At 40.5% G+C, this 20176-nt stretch overlaps 2 gene segments (V, D, J or C); one reads left to right on the top strand and one right to left on the bottom strand.

The window, feature by feature from the left end:
• Nucleotides 1–7993: 7993 nt before the first annotated feature.
• Nucleotides 7994–9348, bottom strand: LOC132870541 (probable non-functional immunoglobulin kappa variable 6D-41). The segment is given in 3 exon segments: nt 7994–7999; nt 8841–9181; nt 9294–9348. Coding segments are annotated over 3 exon segments (396 nt in total).
• A 665-nt stretch (nt 9349–10013) lies between these two features.
• LOC132870533 (Ig kappa-b4 chain C region-like) lies at nt 10014–19956 on the top strand. The segment is given in 4 exon segments: nt 10014–10035; nt 14870–15012; nt 18727–18811; nt 19637–19956. Coding segments are annotated over 4 exon segments (570 nt in total).
• The last annotated feature ends 220 nt before the right edge of the window (nt 19957–20176 follow it).

Genomic DNA, 20176 nt, shown 5'->3' with positions numbered 1-20176 from the left:
GCCTCAGCACTGCCAAGTGGCCCTTGATTAAGGCCCTTAACCCTCTCTGCTTTAGGGGCGCTGTATCATGGCTGACCCCAGTTTCCTAACAAGCTGGGACACATGAAGTAAAGAATTATCACTGTGCTGTAATATATATGTGACAAATAAAGGCTCTTCTTCAGTGTGGTCTGAACAATGTCCCAAAAATTAGTGGTTATGGTTGGATAAGGAGCAGGTGAGTGTTCATACATTTTCTTCCAACTTCACTCATCTGAAACTGAATGATATCCAGCTACTTTTCAGGAATAAAACTCAGAATATCAGTGTAATCCAGTGGGAAAGGAAACATAATATATTTGCTTTTGTTCACTCTGAAATTCTCAGTTTGTGCGATAATGGGAAATGTTAATAGATGTATTATTTATTTGTGCTTGTTTAGGACAGGGCAATACCTGTTTACACATTCATTTATTGTGATTTTATACATATTTTCTTCCAGGTCAAGGTCATGATCAGGATTGGAAGAAGCTGGTCATGTGGAGGAGAGAGTGAGGGAGAACAGCATGAAGAGAGAAAAAACAACAATGTCTTTTCCATTGTGCTGAACATTATATTCTGTATAGATAGTGGTTGTTAGTCCAATAAATTGAGTTTGACAAAAGTTCACAAACATTGAGGTTATTTGCAGTTTCCATCCAAACAGAGGTGATTCTAAAGTCTGTTGTGGCCCCAAACAAAAATTTCCAGGGGGCCCTTCTGACCAGTGTTCATCACCAATATGTTATAAATAATCTGACACCAATGAAAAATGCATGAAACCAAAGTTTTTTAAATTCAAAATGTGAAAATACAATGGTAAAGAACAATAAAAAACAAAATAAATAACTAAATCACAACAAGGTTGTTACAGTGCATTGTAAATAATTTGGCATCACATAAATATGAAATAAAAATATAAATAAAAGAAATAACTTCAAAATAGCCGATATAAACTTAGTACAAAATATACAATAAAAATATAAATAAAATAAATAACTTAAAAATAGCCGATATAAACTTAGTACAAAATATACAATAAAAATATGAATAAAATAAATAACTTAAAAATAGCCTATATAAACTTAGTACAAAATATACAATAAAAATATGAATAAAATAAATAACTTAAAAATAGCCTATATAAACTTAGTATAAAATATACATTACACTGTAAATAACCCACATCAGTGCAGACTAAATTGTGCTGAAATTAACAAGTTTTCAGATCAGTAGAAAGCATCATGGACAGTACAACAATAAACGATGGAACAATAAAATGGCTTAAATAACTTGAAAAAAACACATATAAACTTTGTACAAAATATAAGTACGCAATTCTCTTCAGCACCTTGTACTGTAAGCACTGCCTCTAGAAATGCTGCTTACGGGCCTTGGATAGAGCAAATGCAGAAACTATTTCCTCCAGATCCAAAGCTCTTCATACACTGCGCTCTATAGACATGAGAGCCAGCCCTGAAAGTCTCTCCTGTGACATGGTGGATCTGAGATAGGTCTTGATGAGTTTTAAGGAGGAGAAACTTCTCTCTCAGAGGCAACAGTGACAGGAACAGCAGTCATTTACTGTTAATGTTATGCTTATATCATTATCTGCTCCACTTACCACTGTCTTTCTTTCTTTTTTCTTCATTCTCTTTTTTCTTCCTCTTCTCACTACCAGATGGATAACTCCTCTTCATTTTCCCTCAGCTTCTTTTCCACTGCAGTCCATTAACATCACACAGGTTAAGGTGAGGTGGGATTGACGTGGGGCCCCATTCGGGAGGTTTCCTACTGAGATGATGTCATTGTAAATCGCCCATTGTTGTTTATTTGATTTAACCTTTATTTTTAACAGGGAGGTCGGTTGAGAGCAAGCTGTCTTTTTCAATTCTCTCTGTCATTGTTTTTTCAAACATAATTTTTTTTCAAATATATATATTTTTGAGACATTTCAGTACATAAAACAGCCCTCGGGCCCTGACTCTTGGGGGCCCCTGGGCCAGGAGACCCCAAGCAGTTGCCTGCCTTGCTTGTTCACAAGCTGCATGCCTGCATCCAAAACATCCATTGTTGAATGAGTCAGGAGGCTGTATACCTGTCAGCTCGGTAGCCATTAGCTTTTCCTACATGGACTAACTGGGATATTAAGAGAAGTGAGCTCTCTGCCACGGTCTGAGCTGTTCTTCAGTTCTGAGTCCAAATACAAGTGGATTAAACTTGTGTAGAATACAGTAGACTAATATCATGATAATAAAGTACTGAACAAGCTCTTGAATGACCTCATTGGGCAGAATTGCCCAGATTCTCCTGATCGAAATGAGAAACCTGCATGGCCAAATTAGGTGAGGAATATGAGAAACGAAGGGTTATTGGTTGTCCAAAAATACCTCAAGGTTTTCTGCACAGCTCAGTCTTGTTGAGATTTAGTTTCAGGTGATGAACTGCCATCTATGACAAGATGTCTGCCAGGCATGTTGAGATCTGTGCAGAAACAAAATGCTGCAAGCCATGAAGGAAAAGGAGAAAGTGTGGAGGATTCAGGAAGAGAGGGAGAGGTATAAATAGAAACTGGGAGGTAGGGCAGGGAGAACAAACATGCAGGATACAAAGTAATGATCTGAAAAGGAGAGTGGGGTAACAATGATAACGAGAGCTCAGGAAGAATGGCTGAAGACCAGGTCCAGAACATTGAAACTATTGTTTGTTGGAAGGCAGTTGGAGAAGGTCATGCTGGAGGAGGTCAAGAAAGAGAGAAGAGAAAGAAAATGGAGATATAAACTAAGGCACTGGGAATAATAATAACAGTAACTGACATCAGGTCAGAAAGAGAAACTGTACTGAGGCAGGATTAGTGATAGAAGCTGAAAAAAGAGAGAAAATTTGTCCACCAATTATTTGAGTTATGACAAATAATAATCGAGAAAAACACATAACCACTGATCTTACAGTAGTGGATGTGATGGACTGTGTGCAGTGTGGTGTGATGATTATTGAGAGATTTCTAATGTGAGTTGTGAGTTAGTGTGGTGTGGTTCCTCTCCTCCACAGAGGGTCATTGTGTCGTATCACATCCTCCAACTCAGCACCTGCAGTCTCTCCCAGCTGCAGCAGTGCAGTCTCTCTACAATCTGACTGAGGGAGGTTTTTGTACGACTCTATAACACTGTGTGAACAGGTCTTTGCTACTGATGTAATGGTGACTGTGACAGTAATAATCTCCTGCATCTTCAGTCTGGACTCCACTGATGGTCAGAGTGAAATCAGATCCAGATCCACTGCCACTGAAACGAGCTGGAAAACCTGACACTCGCTGATTCGCAAATTTAATCAGGAGTTTAGGAGCTTCTCCAGGTTTCTGCTGATACCAGTATAAGCAGTGGCCGTATGAGCTGTAGTAATACACTGCCTGACTGGTTCTACAGTTGATGGTGACTGTTTCTCCTGGAAGAGCAGATTTCACTGCAGGAGTCTGAGTTACTGTGGCTTGACCTCTGCATTCTGAAAAAAATACAGATATGATATGGAAAATTGTTGAAAGAATAATCATGAGACAAACCTCAAAAATGTATTGTCTTGACCAGTTTATAAATATAAAAGGCAAAGCCGTGTCTGACCTTGAGTCCAGAGGATCAGTGTCCAGATGAAGACGGGGATCAAAGTCATGGTAGCTGTGGGTGAAGTTGCTGTAGCAGCAGCTCTCAGTCATGAAGTGTTAAAGTCACAGAGCTATAAACACTCCCAGAGCACTGAAGCATGTGCTGCCAATGCAAAGTGTCCTCTAAGTATGGAAACACCTTTACCACATTCCCCCAATCTTACTGTAATTCTCACACTACTACAGAGTTATTGTGTGAATTTTACTTGTGGGGTCAGATGGAGATTTTCTGTAAAACACTTTGAGGTCTAAGATGCATAAATAAGTGAATTAGAGAGAGAAGCTTCTACTTTCACTGGATGGTGTTTGTACTGAATGTTAATGAGTTTCTCACTGTAGTGGATTTATGGTGGAAGAAGCAGCATCAATGTTGGCAGTGAGTAAATACACACTCATATTTTTGACTGAAAATTAATATGTAGATTATTGTAGGACTTAAATATCATATCATAACTTTCTATCAGTCTACAGAAGCAGTGGAGGAATTATTCTCACTTTTGCTCCACACATTCAGTCATATATTGTAAATTTCTCATGAGTACATCAGCATTTTTACTCCATGAGTCAATCGGAGTAAAACCTGAACAATTGCAGATCGACATTTTGTGACTTTTCAGCTTTAGTTTGTGAAAATTATGTGTTTCTTACACACTAATTTCATCCTCAGTTTAGATTGACACTATTGGTGTTTTAAAAGAAAAAAAACAGTAAAATGTAGTAAAACAGTCAGAGAGTTAGTGTATTAATCAGCTGATGTGAGCAGAAGTTGGTGTTTTGTAGCTGTTTTGTAATAAGAGGTTTAAATGGATGGAGAGAGCAGTGAGTTTAGAGCAGCAGGGTTTTTGTACGGCCGCTAAACCTGTTTGTATCACTGTGGTGGACTTTTGGTGGAGGAACCAAACTGTCTGTGGGCCGTAAGTAACCTGTTTACTAATTACTGAAATGGAGTGTGTTCAGATTAATGACTGAAATGGAGTGTGTTCAGATTAATGACTGAAATGGAGTGTGTTCAGATTAATGACTGAAATGGAGTGTGTTCAGATTAATGACTGAAATGGAGTGTGTTCAGATTAATGACTGAAATGGAGTGTGTTCAGATTCATGTTGTAATGTGTAAAGAACATATTTACATGTATTTTTCCTCCAAATCCACTCAGTGAGATGTGATTTTTGTGTAACATCCTTTTGTTTCTCAAATTTCCATTATTTTAGAAGTTTGAAAAATGTCTTTTTATTATACTGCTGGTTGTTTATTATAATTTAAAGTTTAAATGTATTTGATTATAGCGCTTGTGGTTAATTATAATTTAAGTCTATAAGCAAAGTCGATATCATTGTGCAAATTACAGGTGACATTTTTTTTATTGAATGATTTTAACGACATTTAATATCTTAGAGACTGTGAGTCTATGAACAGATTTAAATGTAGAAACCAAAACTGAATTTGCTTAAGTGGTAAACTTTCTGTATTTCAAATGTGGCTTATTCATTTTATAAAATGAATTTAATGTTTTTAATTCCTGAATACTCAGTATAATTAAATTTTGCTGTCCAGGGATAACTGTAATATAAATGATTATAGATCTAAGATGTAAAAGTGTTTGAATTGAGTGTGAAACGTTTGTGATGCTCCACTGAACTCAGTTCTGCTCTGTAAGATATAAAGGGAAGTGAAACACACAGTGAGCTGAAACGAAGCCTGAGTGACTGACAGCTGTCCATTCCTGTCTCAACTCTGTGTGTGTGTGTGTGTGTGTGTGTGTGTGTGTGTGTGTGTGCGTGTGTGTAGGTGTCACTCAGCCCAGTGTGACGGTGTTGCCTCCCTCCAGTGTGGAGCTGCAGCAGGAGAAGGTCACACTCATGTGTGTGGCCGACAAGGGCTTCCCCTCGGACTGGACACTGAGCTGGAAGGTTGATGGGAGCAGCTGGAGCTCGGGGGAGAGCCGCAGCACCGCCGTTCTGCACGCGGACGGCCTCTACAGCTGGAGCAGCACGCTGAGCCTCCACCCGGAGCAGTGGAGGAACAAGGTGGTGACCTGTGAGGCCTCCAAAGACAACCAACCTACTGTGGTGGGCAGAGTGAGCACAGAGCAGTGCTCAGAGCTGTGAGCTCACACACACTTTACTCAGCTCACCTTCTACTGCTTCACTGTGTGTTACATGTGGCCTTTACTGCTCAAATGTCCCACTTTCATCATTTCATTTGTGTTATTAACATGTGAGCTCACACACTCCTCAGTTTAACTCAATTCTTCTTCTTAATGTTCACCTACATATGTGTTAAGTGTGTGTATCACTGCAATGTCCTGCTTTGAATTATTAATAAAAGCCTTTGATTCAGTGAAAACTGTTTCAGAATTTTATTGATCATGCACATTATGAACAAATCATCAATGCACCTGTCACAGTATCTGTTATAGACCCTCATATTCATGATCAAGACATAATAATGAAATAAGAAGAAGAAGAAGAAGAAGAAGAAGAAGGGGAATCGAGAGAAAGTATCAACAATGAGGATGTGGTTGAGTGGGAATGACATTAGAAAGCATTTATGTTTAAAATAGAGTATGTGGAATGATTCATTTTACTTTCACCCATCTGTGAACTGGGGACTGGTGTGATGGTTTTGGAAATGCTCTTACACCAACTGGATTAATCAGAATCACAATCGTTTATTTGCCAAGTATTTTAACACACACAAGGAATTTGGTTCCAGCAGTTGGTGTTTCTCTAGCGATACAGAAAAGGGGAAGAAAAATAAGAGAGAGAAGAAAAAATAGAAGGTATATATGTATATGCAATGTACAATATGGACAATATAGACATGACACAAAATAAATAAGTATGTAATATGTGATATCTGTTATATACAATATCCATGATATACAATACCTATATTATAAATACAATCTGTGTAAAATATCTGTAGTGTACAATATCAATCTGTAAAAACAATATCTGCAATATATTATGGATCAAAATATGTCATATCTACAATTTGCAGTATATATTATAAATATATATGCTATCAACAATATAAATGGTACACAATGTACAGACAATATGCAGGATATATTACAGAAAATACACAATATACAACAATTACACACATGACACAGTCAGTGTACATAGAGTGCAGTGTAGTAGTGCAAACAAAAGCATGTTACAGGAGGTAGAAATTGTACATTAATATAATGGCAAGGATGGTTCAGGTCATATATTTATGAGTTTGATGGCACAGGGAAAAAGCTGCTCTTATGTATTGTGGTTCTGGTTCTCAATGCTCTATAGCTCCTGCTGGAGAGGAGGAGCTGGAACAGGTTGTGACCGGGGTGTGAGGTGTCCTTCATGAAATTCTCAGCATACTTCCTGGTTCATGAAATGTACAAATCCTGGAGAATGGGCAGGGGCGCACCGATGATCCTTTCTGCTGACCTTACTGTTCACTGCAGTCTGTTCCTGTCCTGTTTTGTGGTTTCTCCGAACCAGACTGTTATGGATGTGCACAGGATGGATTCAGTGACAGCGGTGTACAACTGTGTCAGCAGCTCCTGTGACATACCGTACTTTCTGAGTTGCCACTAAAAGTACATCCTCTGCTGGGCTTTTTTAAGGATGGAGTTGATGTTGTATTTCCACTTCAAGTCTCGTGAAATGGTAGTTCCCAGGAACTGAAATGTCTTTACAGTTGACACAGTACTGCTGGAAATTGTGAGGGGGAGCATCGTAGAGGGGTGTCTCCTTAAGTCCACTATGATCTCCATCGTCTTCAGCGTGTTTAGCATCACATTATTCTGATTGCACCAGAGCACCAACTGGGAGAAGTTGTGGCCTAATTTTTAGTGAATTTTTAGCAATGTTTAGATTTGGGACCAAAAGGTTGCCGGTTCTCTTCCCTGGACCATCAGGAATAGAGGAAGTGCCGTTGAGCAAGGCAGCTAACCACCAACTGCTTCCCATGCTGCTCTGGGCATGTTGTACATCGTTCTTGATAAGCTAAATGCCAGTGATGTAACGTAATGGTCGATCTCCCACCAACATGCAGACTCATCGATTTCTTGCATGAGTCATGTGACTGTAGTGTCATCTGTAAATTTCAGGAGTTTTACAGTTGGGTCCATGGAGGTGCAGTCATTGGTGGAAAGGGAGAAGAGCAGTGGGAAGAGGACACAACCCTGAGGAGCACCAGTCCCTGTCTGCAAGGAAGCTGGTGATCTGCTGACATATGGCAGGTGAGAGATATGTCACGACTGTACCCCTGGATGCTAGTTATACTGAACTCAAATATTATATTCAATTACAAAAATATCTTAAGTATTACTTCTGGAGTGAATTTCCCACACCAAAAGACATGACACAATTTAAAGATCAGTCTGTAACTAGAGTTTATTCGGTAATCCACAGTTTCCTATCTCTGGTCCTGGAGTTTCCCTGCCCTGCACATTTTAGTGTTTTACCGACACTAACACAATCATTCAACTCAGCATGCACTGTCAATTAGCTGAAGACTTAAATGATGTGTATTTGGAGCAGGGGGTCCTGGGGTGGACAAGGGGTAAACCAGGGTTAGGAACCTGTGAGGTAGTCAATGTCAGGACACCATGAACACTGATCAAACACATGGCTCCTCAAACAGCAAGAAATTTTACAGACATTAATCACTGGATTTAACTTAAACATTTCTGTGTATTTTAATGAGTGTGTATGTCTTATTTATGCTTATATAATGACACTCACTGTCACAGTTAGTGTTATAAGGCTCATCTCTAATGGCGTCATAATAGTAACAGCAAGTCAGAGATGAGGAGTAAAATTGGATTTAGCCCGTATTCAATATCACAACCAGCCAGCAGTGCAGATACGGATCTGTTATCTCTAAAGCTGTTCTTCTTTCTAAAGATGTTTCAGGTGTGACAGGTAACACCACGACTGAGAGACCTGGGAAACTATTGATCTTACAGTAGTGGATGTGATGGACTGTGTGCAGTATGGTGTGATGTTTATTGAGAGATTTCTAAAGTGACTTGTGAGTTAGTGTGGTGTGGTTCCTCTCTTCCACAGAGGGTCATTGTGTTGTATCGCATCCTCCAACTCAGCACCTGCAGTCTCTCCCAGCTGCAGCAGTGCAGTCTCTCTACAATCTGACTGAGGGAGGTTTTTGTACGACTCTATAACACTGTGTGAACCAGTAGCCAGAGATATCATGCCGGCTCTGACAATAATAATCTCCTGCATCTTCAGTCTGGACTCCACTGATGGTCAGAGTGAAATCAGATCCAGATCCACTGCCACTGAAACGAGCTGGAAACCCTGACTGTCGCTGATTCGCAAGATTAATCAGGAGTTTAGGAGCTTCTCCTGGTTTCTGCTGATACCAGTGTAAGGGTTGATTACCCCAACCTTGGTACACCTGGGGATTGGTTCTACAGTTGATGGTGACTGTTTCTCCTGGAAGAGCAGATTTCACTGCAGGAGTCTGAGTTACTGTGGCTTGACCTCTGCATTCTGAAAAAAATAATATAATAACACAATATGAAATGAAATATTATAATAGAAACAGTAATTGTATTTGTATGAACACATTATTGTAGAGATAAAATAGGAAGCCGTGTCTGACCTTGAGTCCAGAGGATCAGTGTCCAGATGAAGACGGGGATCAAAGTCATGGTAGCTGTGGGTGAAGTTGCTGTAGCAGCAGCTCTCAGTCATGAAGTGTTAAAGTCACAGCGCTATAAACACTCCCAGAGCACTGAAGCATGTGCTGCCAATGCAAAGTGTCCTCTAAGTATGGAAACACCTTTACCACATTCCCCCAATCTTACTGTAATTCTCACACTACTACAGAGTTATTGTGTGTTATCTCTCACATTGTAACAGAGTTGTAGCCCAATGGAAATTTTATCATTTTATTTATTTATTGTTTTTAAAATATTAATTTAATTTCTTTCATAATGTGGTAACATCCTTTACATTTAATAATAAATAAGTTAGTTTAAATTTACTTACCTTGAACGTGGATCCAGTCAGCAGTTGGGGTGAGAGGTCAGCAAGAAACAGGAAGGTGTGCATGAGGGAGATAAGGACATGAGGGAGAAGAAAGGGATACACGAGTGAGATATTGCTTGGTCACAGTGCTTGATTATATAAGTTGGTCGAACCCCAAGTTAAGAACTATTAAGAACTATTACTCCTAGCATAGTGTAGTTGTTAAGGACTTTGCATGAGTAGTCTATTTGGCCACCCATCTACGCACAGAGTCAGTGAGCTCTGCACAGCCTTAGTGACTTAAGATGTCTCCATTCCCCAGCACTGCCAGCCTCGTGCGGCGAGGGTGAGGATGACAACCATCGTTGCCAAAAGTGAGTTTTTTTTTTTTTTTTAAATGTGCTACTGAAGCCGGCACTTCAGGTGACTACGCCCAGAAGCATCAATACAGGCCTGCACCTTCTGACTGATAACCTGTTGGGTACCCATTTAAATTAATTTCATTTCCCCAATTAATTTGATTTCATTACCTCCACCAAGGAGGTTATGTTTTCGGTAGCGTTGGTTTGTTTGTTGGTTTGTCTGTTCGCAACATTACGAAAAAAGTTATGAACGGATTGCTCTGAAATTTATTCCAGAGGTGTGACTGGGCACAAGTAACAATCCATTAAAATTTGGCGGTGATCTGGATCCCGGATTTTTTTAAAGGATTCTTTATCATTGTGAGATAGGCCCATTTTTGGAATTTGTGCATATAACTCCATAACAAAACAAACAAACAAATGACCAGAGTGTTTGGTGAAAAAATTGTTGTGTGATATGTATACACTGATGTATGCTTATGTAATGTTATAACCTATTGGTATATAACTTTTGAATATGACAAATAAATTAATATATATTTTTTTCATTTTTCTATGACTTTTTATCTCACACGTATGACACAATATCTTGTATGTGAGAATTAGTATCTCATTTTAGGTGTAAGTCTCAATATGTGGTGAAATGAGGTGCTTGGCGGAGGTCTGAGCTCTCCGAGTGCTTTTCTAGTTTTTATTTCACCTCAGTGAGAATAACTGGTGGCTTTAGCAGCATTCCCCATGGGTTCTTATAATATTCTCCACTTTTTTCCTTGAAAAATCAAGTCAAAGCAGTATTCTTCACTTTTTCTTTTTTTGTCTTCACTTAGTCTGTAATTTTTCTTTGTTACTGACTTATCAAAGTGGATGTAAAACAGGTTTATACCAACCACACTGACACAATTCAAACATTTGTACAGATACAGCTAGGCTTCTCCATTACATATAAAATTTAAGCTCCACTCAAATCTCTTATAAGAAAGTTCTTGATTTTGGGCGCCTTTTGCACCATCAAGATAAAATCAGCCTCTTTAGTTTGAGCTTATTTAAGTTTATTTCAGTATGGAATTGTTCAAAAGAGCTTTTAGGATTCCCTTTACCCCTTTACTTCAACACAAAACTACATTTACAATTGAACAGAGTGGAGAAGAGTCTGGGAACAAACAACTATGACCCTGAGTTCAGTGTGCGAATTTCCCGTTAATTTACAAACTGAACACAGAATGACAGCATTTTACATCATACGTTCACCACGGGGACTCAACATGCTATGCCTCCCAAAATGTAGCTGCCTTCAGTCACTTGCCGGCTGACAGCATTTTCACTTTGGCGCTTTTTACTGACCCCTGTATTACTGACCCTGTCCAATGTGCTCGGGGACAGTAGGGGATCTGAGTGTGCTTCGACCGTGGCTGTTTTGGCTCTTAAATCACCTTCAGTGCTTGAAGAAGACTGCCCAAAAAACTTCATCAGCTTAGACTGGACCATTGTTTGGTTCACGCAAGGATAATCAGACTACCACACCAGGCCGAATAAGACGAACTGTGATTGGTCAAAAGCTTGGCGCTGATTTGGTCATTATGTGTAGTCGCTTTTTATTGGTCATAAGCACATGATTATTGTTTACACTCTGGCTTCCCGCTGTCTCTTCACTGTGGTTGGATTTCAGAAAACGGAGGGATTTCTGAAGGGATTTCTAGAAAAGATGACTTCTGATGATAATGATGACAAATACATTCTTCACTGTGATGATTGCTAGTAATTTTCTCTTCACTGATGGATTATGTTTGTTAATGACGAGTGTGATGAGCACCAGCGGAAACCGTGGTTTAGGATTTGGGGTTTTGATATAACATTTTGTGTGTTGATATTGAAAGTGTATTGCTGAATGCATGGTCATAAACTGAAACACTGTTTGAGGGTTTTTTTTTTATTTACACTGAAAAAGACTTGAAAGAGTCCAAAAGCTATAAATTTGAGTTTATGAATCTTTATATTTGAATGTATATTCGTAAATCTGTTTTTAAGAAAATAGTTAAAATTATCTGTTGCATTTTGCGTATTTCATGAATTATTTCATACAATGGTAATATTGAGTTTATATTTGCAAACATCTTTAAATTACTTTAAAAGTTGAAGTCCATTCAAGGGTTAATTTAATTGTTTATGAAGAACACATTCAGATAATCTGATTTATTTGATGAGTGACATTGGGCATTGAATAGACTTAGACTGAGAGACGAAGACAACCTTTATTGTCATTCAGTATGCAACATGTGTACATCGAACAAAATTTCCTTGCAATTTGGCTTAGCACAGAATTAAATATGAAGTGTATTAAATTAAATTATGCAGCAGCAAAAATATTAAAAAGTGCAATCATATAAAGTGACCTGTGGAATTAGGAATGTTCAAGTATAAATAGAAGTTTAGAGTTTGGGTTTGGAGTTCAGCAGTCTAGTGACCTGGGGGGGAAAGCTGTTACAGAACCTGGTGGTCCTGCACCTAATGCTGCAGAGCCTCTTTCCAGAGGCCAGACGTGAGAACAGTCCATCGTGAGGGTGTGAGGGGTCACTGATGATGTTTCTGGCTCAAGACATACAACGCCTTGGTGCAATGTCCTGAATGGAGGGAAGAGAAGTCCCAATAATTTCCTCTGCTGTCCTCACCACTCTCCTCACATTCTTCCAGTCAGAGGCACTGCAGCCTCCACACCACACAGAGATGCAGCTCATTAAAACACTCTTTATGTTGCTTCTGTAGAATGTAGTGAGGATGGGGGGGGGGGCAAGTGGGCACTCCTTATCCTATGCAAAGTGCAGACATTGCTGTGCCTTCTTGATCAGTGACGCAGTGTTCACAGACCACGTGAAGTTGTCATGAATTTGGAACTTGGTGCGACTGACAACCTCCACGGCCGTGTTGTTGATGAGAAGTGGAGTGTGGCTGGGTTGTTTTTTTCCTGAAGTCAACAATGATCTCATTGGTTTTGTCCATGTTCAGGATCAGGTTGTTTTCTCTGCACCAGCCGCTCCACCTCCTCTCTTTAGGCCAGGTTGTTATTGTCCCTAATTTGGCCCACCACTGTTGTGTCATCCACAAACTTCACAATGTGGTTGCTGGTAGCCTTGGGGACACAGTCGTGTGTCATCAGTGTGAACAGCAGAAGGCTCAGGACACAGCCCTGAGGGGAGCCTGTGCGGAGAGTGATGACACTGGAGGTGTTCTGTCCGACCTGCACTGATTGTGGTCTTTCAGTGAGGAAGTCTATCAGCCAGTTGCACGGGTGGGTGCTGAAGCCCAGGGGACCAAGTTTGTTCACCAGATGCTGTGGAATGATAGTATTGAATGCTGAACTGAAGTCCAGGAACAGCATCCGCACATGAGTGTTCTTCTCCTCCAGGTGTGCAAAGCTCAGGTGAAGAGTGGAGGAGATGGCATCTTCAGTGGAGCGGTTTGGCTGGTAGGCAAACTGGAAGGGGTCGAATGTGGGGGGGAGCCTGGAGGTGATGTACTCCTTTACCAGCCTCTCACAGCACTTCATCATAATGGGAGTGAGTGCGACGGGCCGGTAGTCATTAAGTGATGTGATTTGAGGGGTTTTTGGCACTGGGATGATGGTGGCAGTCTTGAAACATGACGGGACTTTGGCTTGATCCAGTGAGGTGTTGAAGATGTCTGTTAGAACATGAGCCAGCTGGTCTGGACATTCCCTGAGCACCCAACCAGGAATATTATCAGGGCCCAGTAAGGTTAACTGAAGGTTTTACTTCTAGCTACTTAAAGAGGCCTATTAGTAACAATAAGTTATTGACCATAAAGCACTACTTTAAGCTCAGGAAAGAGATTTCTTTCTAATTAAAAGAATTCGGAGAGCACATCTCAGTATACATAGCCAGGGAGCTAGGGGGCGCTACAGAGTTATTGTGTGACTTTTCCTTGTGGGATCAGATGGAGATCCAGCCATCCATCCATCCATCATCTGTAGCCGCTTATCCTGTCCTACAGGGTCGCAGGCAAGCTGGAGCCTATCCCAGCTAACTATGGGCGAGAGGCATGGTACACCCTGGACAAATCGCCAGGTCATCACAGGGCTGACACATAGACCCAGACAACCATTCACACTCACATTCACACCTACGGTCAATTTAGAGCCATCAATTAGCCTAACCTGCATGCCTTTGGACTGTGGGGATAACTGGAGCACCCGGAGGAAACCCATGCGGAGAGCATGCATACTCCACACCGAAAGGCCCTTGTCGGCGGCTGGATTCAAACCCAGGACCTTCTTGCTGTGAGGCGACAGTGCTAACCACTACACCACGGTGCCGCCCCTCAGATGGAGATTTTCTGGAAAAGACTTTTAGATCTAAGATGCATAAATAAGTGAATTAGAGAGAGAAGCTTCAACTTTCAGTGGTCAAAATGAGAGATTTCTTGGAAATTACAAATGTATAAATGTATAAAGGTCAACAAGAAATGACAGAAGTTGAGTCTTTCACTTTAATTCCATCAGGATTCAGACTGACTACAGAGGAGATTTAGAGGTGAGCAGCAATAAAAAGTTCATTCCTTACTATCTTTATGGATCATGTTGTTGTTTTTTCTGACTGTAGAGATGAATCTCATCACTAATCCATCATTTGGTGTTATTTCTCCTCCAGTCTCCTGCAGTGTGTACAGTACACTGTGCTCCAGAGTCAGACAGGTTTACTGAATCATCACTGAGTTTAAACACCAGAGTGACAAAGAAAACTAACCAATGAAGAAATCTTTAATCAGACAGTTGTGGTCTGAAAATATAACCACAATTACTGAATATGTGTGTGTGTGTGTGTGTGTTCTCCAGCTGGTCCAGTGGTGAACTCCTCCGTGTCTCTGCTCCCTCCCTCCTCTCTGCAGCTCTCTGAAGGATCGGCCTCGCTGCTCTGCCTGCTCTCAGCCTATTCTCCACAGGGGGCGCTGCTGAGCTGCACCATGGATGGTGCCGAGGTGAACGAGGGGGTTCTGAACAGCACAGAAGAACAGAAAGACTCTTCAGAACCCTGACGCTCTGCAAAGAATGCTGGGAAGAGTCCGAGGTGTTTGGCTGTACCATCTCCCACCACGACACCACTCAGATCACCTCGTTCTGAAAGAGTTGGTATAAAGTCCACTAGAATTCAATTAAAACATTGAGCAGACTGAGCTGGTGTCAGTGGTGGTGCTGTACTGAAATAAAGCTTAAATGTGGAAATCATGTCTCCTTTTTCAGTCGTGAAGTGTCTTTGACAGTGATTTGGATCGGCACCTTTAACAGCAGGTCGAGGGCAGCGCTGTGTGTTGTGCTTGAGTGAGTTCGACTGAAGAACCATGAACATCTGCTGAAAGTGTTGATCTATTCTGGGACTCAGAGCTGTTCATGCAAATGAACTGTTACTGCTTATTTCTCTGACTGGTTAGAATGTGCCTCAAATCAGAATGAATCTCACACATGCCATAACAATACACTCAAGAATAAACTGATGTCAGAGAAAATATAAAAATATGATTTCCTTTTTAAAGGAAATCTCTCCTGTAATATTTGTATAAACCACAACAGGAGTCAAGACAGTGATAGACACAGAAACCATAGACAGATCAAAAGAGAGAGAGAGAGAGAGAGAATCATACAGAGGCAGTAATAGAGACATATTCAAGATCTAAAATCTTGTCCTATCGTTCACACACACACACACACACACACACACACACACACACACACACACACTAAGTAAGATCAGGCTCCTATTCTAAAGGTCCTGTTCATACAAACCTCCTGGAACACAATATATGCTTTTAGCATTTTAATTTATATCTCTTTGGATAAAAGCAATCAATGAGCAAAGTGAATTTCATGGATTAAAAAAAAAAAAGATTGAACTGGATGGGAAATCTGTGTATTGTGCTCCATCTTCCTGAAATTACTGTGGATGTAGCTGATCAAAGTGACATTGTGTCCATCCATAAATGTGCACAAGTGTGGAAGAAGTAAGTAGTGTGATTAAATGTCATGAATCTCCACAAAATAGCACATCATTGCAATTAAAGATCTCCATGGTCTCACTGAAAAAGTATCAGTCTTGGTTTGGTTTGGTAAAAACATTTCCCAAAGTGTGAATATACCACAGAGCACAATTAAATCCATTATTTTAAAACTGGATCAAATACGGAACAAATGAGACTCTGCCTAGAGGAGGCTGTTCACCAAAAATCAGTGTCCAGGTAAAGAAGGGCATTACTCAGGATGCCACAAAGGGGGCAAAGGTAAATCTCTCAACGTGATGTTCCCACCACCATGCTTCATTCAGGACATCAGTTTCGACCAAATATGGTTCAGTTCATTGTTCCAAGTTGTGTTTTGTTCTCATCAGACCGATTCTTCCATGTTTGCTGCGTCTGCCACAAGCCTGAAGATAAACTCAAACGGGTTTTCATATGACTTCCATCACGAACTTGTTCTCCATGATGCTGTTTGTTTCAGGATGTTCTCCAACATATTTCAGGGCCTTTCAGGAACAGGTAGATTTACACTGCGATCATGTGACACTGGTGGACACCGTTCAACTAATTATATGACATCTGATGGGAACTTGTTTCATCAGAACTAATTTAGAGTTCTCGTCTCATTATCTCTAGCCACTTTATCCTGTTCTACAGGGTCACAGGCAAGCTGGAACCTATCCCAGCTGACTACGGCCAAAAGGCGGGGTACACCCTAGACAAGTCGCCAGGTCATCACAGGGCTGACACATAGACACAGACAACCATTCACACTCACACCTATGGTCAATTTAGAGTCACCAGTTAACCTAACCTGCATGTCTTTGGACTGTGGGGGAAACCGGAGCACCCGGAGGAAACCCACGCGGACACGGGGAGAACATGCAAACTCCACACAGAAAGGCCCTCGCCAGCCACGGGGCTCGAACCCAGACCTTCTTGCTGTGAGGTGACAGGGTCAGTTATGTCAATGTGTGATGTACCAGAAATGGGCAAACAGTCAACAGCTTCATCGAAGTTTTTTCAGAACAATGGCCTTCAAAATGATGAGCCATAATTCCTGCTTGTCAACCAATTCAGTGTTGGGCTCAGAGGAGGATTGAGTGAAAATATAGCAGGAAAAATTCAAAAAGGCCTCGAAGTCTAATCCTACATCTTTCGTTGCTGAACTAATTTAATGGAAATATAGCTTACTATATACTCACTTTTCATAATCATCATGGTTATTGAGAGATTTCGACTGTGAGTTGTGAACTTGTGCCGTATCACATCCTCCAACTCAGCACCTGCAGTCTCTCCCAGCTGCAGCAGTGCAGTCTCTCTACAATCTGACTGAGGGAGGTTTTTGTACGACTCTATAACACTGTGTGAACCAGTAACCAGTGATAGAATGTACACTCTGACAGTAATAATCTCCTGCATCTTCCGTCTGGACTCCACTGATGGTCAGAGTGAAATCAGATCCAGATCCACTGCCACTGAAACGAGCTGGGAAACCTGACACTCGCTGATTTGCAAATTTAATCAGGAGTTTAGGAGCTTCTCCAGGTTTCTGCTGATACCAGTGTAAGTAGTCACCAGATGAGTCCTTGTACACGGCCTGACTGGTTCTACAATTGATGGTGACTGTTTCTCCTGGAAGAGCAGATTTCACTGCAGGAGTCTGAGTTACTGTGGCTTGACCTCTGCATTCTGAAAAAAAAAAATATATGAGATAGAAAATTGTTGAAAGAATAATCATGAGACAAACCTGAAAAATGTATTGTCTTGACGAGTTTGTTGTAAATATAAAAGGCAAAGCCGTGTCTGACCTTGAGTCCAGAGGATCAGTGTCCAGATGAAGACGGGGATCAAAGTCATGGTAGCTGTGGGTGAAGTTGCTGTAGCAGCAGCTCTCAGTCATGAAGTGTTAAAGTCACAGCGCTATAAACACTCCCAGAGCACTGAAGCATGTGCTGCCAATGCAAAGTGTCCTCTAAGTATGGAAACACCTTTACCACATTCCCCCAATCTTACTGTAATTCTCACACTACTACAGAGTTATTGTGTGAATTTTACTTGTGGGGTCAGATGGAGATTTTCTGTAAAACACTTTGAGGTCTAAGATGCATAAATAAGTGAATTAGAGAGAGAAGCTTCAACTTTCACTGGATGGTGTTTGTACTGAATGTTAATGAGTTTCTCACTGTAGTGGATTTATGGTGGAAGAAGCAGCATCAATGTTGGCAGTGAGTAAATACACACTCATATTTTTGACTGTAAATTAATCTTTAGATTATTGTAGGACTTAAATATCATATCATAACTTTCTATCAGTCTACAGAAGCAGTGGAGGAATTATTCTCACTTTAGCTCCACACATTCAGTCATATATTGTAAATTTCTCATGAGTACATCAGCATTTTTACTCCATGAGGCATTCTGGGTAAAACCTGTGCAATTGCAGTTCTACATTTTGTGAAATTTCAACTTTTATTTTGTGTAATTTATTTGTGTTTCTTACGCACTAATTGCATCCTCAGTTTAGATTGACACTCTTGGTGTATAAAAAGAAAAAAAAACAGTAAAATGTAGTAAAACAGTCAGAGAGTTAGTGTATTAATCAGCTGATGTGAGCAGAAGTTGGTGTTTTGTAGCTGTTTTGTAATAAGAGGTTGAAATGGATGGAGAGAGCAGTGAGTTTAGAGCAGCAGGGTTTTTGTACGGCCGCTAAACCTGTTTGTATCACTGTGGTACACTTTTGGTGGAGGAACCAAACTGTCTGTGGGCCGTAAGTAACCTGTTTACTAATTACTGAAATGGAGTGTGTTCAGATTAATGACTGAAATGGAGTGTGTTCAGATTAATGACTGAAATGGAGTGTGTTCAGATTACTGACTGAAATGGAGTGTGTTCAGATTAATGACTGAAATGGACTGTGTTCAGATTCATGTTGTAATGTGTAATTAGATTTATTTTTCTTCCAAATTCAGATCAGATGTGATTTTTGTGTCACGTACTTCTGTTTCTCAAATTTCCCTTATTTTAGAACTTTGAAAAATGTCTTTGATTATATTGCCGGTTGTTATTATAATTTAAAGCTTAAATGTATTTGATTCTACTGCTGGTCGTTAATCATAATTTAAATATAAAAGGAAAGTAGATATCATTGTGTAAATTACAGATGACATTTTGTTGAATGATTTTAATGACATTTAATATCTTAGAGACTGTGAGTCCAAAAACGGATTTAAATGTAGAAATCAAAACTGAATTTGCTTAAGTGGTAAATATTCTGTATTTTAAATGTGGCTTATTCATGTTATAAAATGAGCTTCATATTTTTAATGACTGAATACTTGGTCTAATTCAATTTTCCTGTCCAGGGATAACTGTAATATAAATGATTATAGATCTAAGATGTAAAAGTGTTTGAATTGAGTGTGAAACGTTTGTGATGCTCCACTGAACTCAGTTCTGCTCTGTAAGATATAAAGGGAAGTGAAACACACAGTGAGCTGAAACGAAGCCTGAGTGACTGACAGCTACCCATTCCTGTCTCAACTCTGTGTGTGTGTGTGTGTGTGTGTGTGTGTGTGTGTGTGTGTGTGTGTAGGTGTCACTCAGCCCAGTGTGACGGTGTTGCCCCCCTCCAGTGTGGAGCTGCAGCAGGAGAAGGTCACACTCATGTGTGTGGCCGACAAGGGCTTCCCCTCGGACTGGACACTGAGCTGGAAGGTTGATGGGAGCAGCTGGAGCTCGGGGGAGAGCCGCAGCACCGCCGTTCTGCACGCGGACGGCCTCTACAGCTGGAGCAGCACGCTGAGCCTCCACCCGGAGCAGTGGAGGAACAAGGTGGTGACCTGTGAGGCCTCCAAAGACAACCAACCTACTGTGGTGGGCAGAGTGAACACAGAGCAGTGCTCAGAGCTGTGAGCTCACACACACTTTACTCAGCTCACCTTCTACTGCTTTACTGTGTGTTACATGTGGCCTTTACTGCTCAAATCTCCCACTTTCATCATTTCATTTGTGTTATTAACATGTGAGCTCACACACTCCTCAGTTTAACTCAATTCTTCTTCTTCATGATCACTTACATATGTGTTGTGTGTGTATCACTGCAATGTCCTGCTTTGAATTATTAATAAAAGCC

This window comes from Neoarius graeffei, chromosome 2 (genome assembly GCF_027579695.1).
Source record: "Neoarius graeffei isolate fNeoGra1 chromosome 2, fNeoGra1.pri, whole genome shotgun sequence".
Taxonomy (NCBI): Eukaryota; Metazoa; Chordata; class Actinopteri; order Siluriformes; family Ariidae; genus Neoarius; species Neoarius graeffei.
The sequence above is the reverse complement of the archived record's forward strand: the minus strand, read 5'-3'. Positions and strand labels throughout refer to the sequence as shown.